Genomic DNA, 6,000 nt, shown 5'->3' on the forward strand with positions numbered 1-6,000 from the left:
CTATGTCATGGTAATGCTCTCCTTCATCTGGATACTCCTATGTCATGGTAATGCTCTCCCCGCTGCATCTGGATACTCCTATGTCATGGTAATGCTCTCCTTCATCTGGATACTCCTATGTCATGGTAATGCTCTCCCCGCTTCATCTGGATACTCCTATGTCATGGTAATGTTCTCCCCGTTTCATCTGGATACTCCTATGTCATGGTAATGCTCTCCACGCTCCATCTGGATACTCCTATGTCATGGTAATGTTCTCCCCACTTCATCTGGATACTCCTATGTCATGGTAATGCTCTCCCCGCTCCATCTGGATACTCCTATGTCATGGTAATGCTCTCCCCGCTCCATCTGGATACTCCTATGTCATGGTAATGCTCTCCCCGCTCCATCTGGATACTCCTATGTCATGGTAATGCTCTCCCCGCTTCATCTGGATACTCCTATGTCATGGTAATGCTCTCCCCGCTTCATCTGGATACTCCTATGTCATGGTAATGCTCTCCCCGCTCCATCTGGATACTCCTATGTCATGGTAATGTTCTCCCCGCTCCATCTGGATACTCCTATGTCATGGTAATGCTCTCCCCGCTCCATCTGGATACTCCTATGTCATGGTAATGCTCTCCCTGCTCCATCTGGATACTCCTATGTCATGGTAATGCTCTCCCCGCTTCATCTGGATACTCCTATGTCATGGTAATGCTCTCCCTGCTTCATCTGGATACTCCTATGTCATGGTAATGCTCTCCCCGCTTCATCTGGATACTCCTATGTCATGGTAATGCTCTCCCCGCTCCATCTGGATACTCCTATGTCATGGTAATGCTCTCCACGCTTCATCTGGATACTCCTATGTCATGGTAATGCTCTCCCCGCTGCATCTGCAAGGAGCCACAATGCAGAACAAAATGCATTTTGGACATTAGTCTTACTTTCACACACAATTTTTTTTTTGGTTATTCTTTTGGTGTTTTAAGCATTACGTTGTACTTTAGCTATTGAAAAATAGCAGATCTACAAGCTCGTAGGTCTGCTATTTTTGAAAAATCGTGAAAATGTGGCCCAAATGTTTGAATATATTCTTTCAGAGCGAACATTAGTTTAGACAGTTTTTGGTTTAGACTAGTCATTGGTTAGACCAGTCATTAGTCTTACAACTACAACCTATCTCAAACCCAGCACACCTAAACCTAACCTTAACCCATGTCTAACCAATGACTAGTCTAAACTAAGTATGCACCCCAACATTTTTAACTCATCTTTGCTTCTGGGGGGGGGAGGTCCCTGGAACAACATTTTTTCAGATAGGGGTCGGCGGCCAAATAAATATAGTTTTGGGGGTCCTTGACATGAAATTGTTTGCAAACCACACATGGGTTTTTCTGAAAACCATCATGATTTAGAAGGCATTAGTAGAATCGACCTCAGGTCTGGTTCTCAAAAATTTCAAGGACCCCCCAGATCTATATGTATTTGGCCCGGGGAGTCCCCTCTGAAAAGATTGTATATTAACGACCCTCAAAAGAGAATAATTAGATTGTGAAAACATTTCTAAATTGTGCACAATTAAGACTTTTCAATTATACAAAAATATATATAATAATAAAGAATAAAATAGCTTCAGTATGAAATAAAGTTCAACTGATTTGACGCTACAGTATATTAACTCAATTTTGATTTTACTCTTCCTCTCTCCCCCCTGTCCCTTTCTCCCCGACACCTGCGTCCTGTCCTGTCCCGTCCCGTCCCCGTCCCCGTCCCGTCCCCGTCCCCGTCCCGTCCCCGTCCCCGTCCCGTCCCGTCCCCGTCCCCGTCCCGTCCCGTCCCCGTCCCGTCCCGTCCTGTCCCCGTCCCGTCCTGTCCCCGTCCCCGTCCCGTCCTGTCCCCGTCCTCCACACCTCCCAGCAAACAGGTGCAGGTGCAGAGGGTTCCTCTCAGCCCCTGGCCTCCCCCGGCTCCTGTCTGGAGACCTTCCGCCAGGTGCCCTTCATAGAATGCCACGGCCGAGGAACCTGTAACTACTACCCTGATTCCTACAGCTACTGGCTGGCCTCGCTCGACTCCAGCAACATGTTCAGGTAAAACCGTTCAACCTGTCCCGTGCAAACGTGACACACACAACACTAAACAATAAAGACGCTGTGTCCATTTTGAGCTAGAGACGACTCTAGGGGGGTGGGTTAGCTACTCTTATGTTTTTAACATGTTCTAGCATTATCATCTACCAGTACCTACCAACTAAACGAATTACCCTATAGAGCGCCGAAGTCCTGACGTCACTTGCTCATCCCCTGGTTCACGGGGGTCATCTATGGAGAATACCATGGGGTCATCTTAAAATCATCTCATATAAGCATTGTGGTCGCAAAATAAACAAAGTGTCTCGGCGAAATTGGTGGAGGTGGCTCTGTGTCGTTTATTTATCTCATTCATTTATATCTCGTTCATTTATATCTCATATTTGATACCTGTTGTTTCTAGCGAAAATGTAACTAATTCAGGAGCAGTAACATAATTAGCGTTTTCTCTCAGTCAGTTGATTCTTCGTATCCATATGAGTGAAACGGCCGGGATGACATGTTTATTTTTCAAACACAGTTCTTATATGAGGCTATCTAAAATCCCCCTATGAGGATTATAATGCAAATAAAAAGTAAATGAACCTGTGGACTTGCGCCCTCTACCGATATTGACGTCAGACTTCGGTGCTCTATTGGCTTGAATATAATACGTTTTTTTCCAATGGAAATATCCTAAGAAACGAGGTCGTATTATAAATCGGGGACTAGACTATTTGACATTCAATGTTCTTTTTCCACAAATGAGTCTTGAAAAATCAGAGTCGTCCCAGTGTTGATTGTCTGAAAATAGCCGATCTACAAGCTCACAACGCGTCGCAGCGCCACGCGTTGTGAGCTTGTAGATCGGCTATTTTCAGCAGGTGTAAAAACAGCCATTACGACGGCATCAAGGCCCGCCAAAATACATTTTAGTCAAACTAAACGTCTCCCAAACTTGTGTTCCTTGTTTTAGTTTAGTTTTGTCTCTCTTTCCCTCTCACAAATTACAATTAAAATTGTAAGCATTTATATCCAGACAGGGCAACTTGTGAGATTGGAGTAAAGTGGCACCACGGGCCCTATTCAACAAAACAACAGGCTCAAGTCAACAGAGTGCAAAGAAAGAGACCATTGCAAAATCCAAGATGGTCTAGCTCTGCTTTTCTTTCCACTCTTGGGATCACACCAGCTGCGACCCCTCAAAATCAATGTGTAACAGCTCAGACATTATCAAGGGGGCAGGCCTGTTCAAACAATGACATACAATGGAACAGCGGCGTCAACTTTGGGAGTGCCTGAGGGCTTGGGCGCCCACTGAAAAAATAATAAGCCAAATAGCACCCACTGAGATTAAGGCTGAAGATCCTCTCCCCCTGGTCATTTTGTCACGTAGGCACACACCTTTACGGTGTTCACAGAACAGGTATTCAAATGCTAATACGGTGGCTTTGTTCCAGTGACCGCACGGTTCATTCACACTCCGTCTCCTGCAGCAACACAACACTAACACAGTCAGCGGAGAGGCTGCTGTCTGTGTACCGTCGGCCCGTCTGTAAAGAGCCATGACTTGAGACTTGACAAACAGAGCCATCTCAGCCAAAATATCCCAAAACAATGTCCGGGGAACTGTTCCTTTTCCTCAGACTACTTTTACTTTAATTAAAAGGTAAGATGCAGTGGCTGTAATTGGGTCAAGGATCTTGCTTTCGTGAGCAATGGTGTACGAGATTGGTAATAAATTGGTCAAATCACGACATTGTTAGACCATCTTGGGGAAATAAATAAATAAATCTGCGTCGTCGTCGTCCCACCTAGCTAAAGGTAAAATCCACCCGCCGCTTATGGCTGAAACAATTTAATTATTTACTGTTGATCATGCTGAAATGTTGAAACAAGATGCTGAAACAATGTAATGTGTTCGTTAATTGTTGTGAACTGAAAGCGTGCACCACTGTATTTATTAGCAAACTGTAAATTATAAAGTACCAAAAAAATGTTTTTTCCCCCGCTGCGGCGGGGGGGGAGGGCAGGGAGGCGGGGCGGGGGGCACCCACTGCCGTTAGAGGAACCTGCCGCCCCTGCAATGGAAGCTCATTAGCATGTTATTATAGCAATGCTAATTTAATTAATGGTAATTAGCCAAATTATTTAGTTTTGGGGGTTTTTTCAGCAAATGTAAAAACAGTCATTATGACGCCATCAAGGCCCGCCAAAATACATTTTCACGACTAAACCAACTGTAGATTTAGTCGACTAAAATCGCATGACACTTAGTCGACTAAAACTAGAAAAACACTAAAACATTCCAGGTGACCAAGAACAACACCGATGTGTATGTATGTGTGTGCGTGTTCCTCCACAGTAAACCCGTGTCTCGGACAGTGAAGGGACCGTCTCTACCGAGTGTCATCAGTCGCTGCCGTGTCTGCAGGAAGCCATAGCGACAACAAACCAGTCAGGCCAGTCAGGTGGAAACTGCACCGCAGGGGCCTCTGCCCTCCTAGGAGCTGGAACAGCTAGGGGTTGACCAACCGTCCCATCATATGCCACATTTAGACCCGAGGACGATTCTACAAAAGGTCTTCTAAATCCTGACAGTTTTCTGAAAAACCCCATGTTTCCATGTCAGTCGTTCTCAAACATTTCCATGTCAAGGACCCCCAAGATTTATATGCAATTGGCCGCCGACCCCCCCCCCCCCCCATCTGAAGATATGTTGTTCCAGGGACCTTCCAGAAGCAAAGATTTGAGTTAAAAACGTTCGCTCTGAAAGAATACATACCGTAGTCAAAAGATTTGCACTACATTTTCACGATTTTGCAAAAATAGCAGACCTACACGGATTGTGCCTTATTTTTGGATCTATCAATCAATAACACACACACACACACACACACATATAGATAGAAGATAGAAGTTCAAACAGCTCCTTGTTGCGAATATACAAAAAATGTGTTCGCAAAGATTTTATCTTTTTTCTGGGCTTTCCCTTATCTTTTCTTGGAGAGAAGATAATTATGGCAGGCCCGGGTGGCGTCCCTCATTTGAATTTCAGGTAGCTGGCAACCCTAGTAACAGCACCTCGTCATTGTTTCCTCGTGACAGGTGTGTGCCTCTCTAAGACGTGCGAGCATGGACAAAGCACGCCGACACCACTTTGGAACATTTTCCCTCGACATGTGCCTTGTTGTTGCAATTTAACCTCACATGTTTGACCTAATAAAGCCCTATGACCACGCTGTTTTTTCTTTTACGCTGTTTTTTCTTTTTCTTTTTTTTAATTATTCATTTTATGTCTCTTATTTTACCCCCCTTTTAAGTTGTTTATTAATTATTTCTGTGAACATAACCAACATGTGATCCCTTTCTTTGTATCTTAGTTATGTACTCAACCTATTGGCTTTATACCTGTATATATGTTGTGTGTATCTTAGTTATGTACTCAACTTATTGGTTTTATACCTGTATATAATTTATGTTGTTTGTATGTCTGGCCTCGTGGGGAAAGATGGTAGGTGGGTGGGGAGGATTGGGAAAGGAGTTGTGGGAGAAAATATAAAAACAAAGAGTTGTATTTTCTTTCTGTGAAACTTGCATAATATGATGTCATACTCTTTGAATAAAATGTATTAAAAAAAAAAAAAAAAAGCCCTATGACCACACCAAAGGGTCGAGACTCGAGACGGTTTTAGCGTTGTCCCAGCGGTGTGATACTGCAGGGGTTCTCAACGTTTTTGGCCGGGGACCCCCGAAAATGCTTTGGCAACGTCTCGGGACCCCCGCCCCGCACCCTCCCGACCCCCAATATAGATTGACTGCTACAATAACCTTAAACCATTTTGGGCGGGAACCCCTTTTGGGGGTTTAAGCATTGTTATAATTTAGCTATTTAAAAATAGCAGATCTACAAGCTCATAGCGCGCCACCGAGTGGCGCG

At 44.4% G+C, this 6,000-nt stretch overlaps 1 protein-coding gene across 1 annotated transcript in view; it reads left to right on the plus strand.

Moving 5' to 3' along the window:
* LOC306943785 (uncharacterized protein) overlaps positions 1-4,732 on the plus strand; it is an 85,887-nt gene extending 81,155 nt beyond the window's left edge. Inside the window, exons 50-51 of the mRNA XM_079530313.1 lie at positions 1,909-2,081; positions 4,426-4,732. Of these exons, the coding sequence (XP_079386439.1) occupies positions 1,909-2,081; positions 4,426-4,504 (252 nt within the window). The 3' untranslated portion in view covers positions 4,505-4,732. The remainder of the gene's footprint in view (positions 1-1,908; positions 2,082-4,425) is intronic.
* Positions 4,733-6,000: the final 1,268 nt, after the last annotated feature.

This window comes from Electrona antarctica, assembly GCF_951216825.1.
Source record: "Electrona antarctica genome assembly, chromosome: 19".
In the NCBI taxonomy this organism is placed as follows: domain Eukaryota; kingdom Metazoa; phylum Chordata; class Actinopteri; order Myctophiformes; family Myctophidae; genus Electrona; species Electrona antarctica.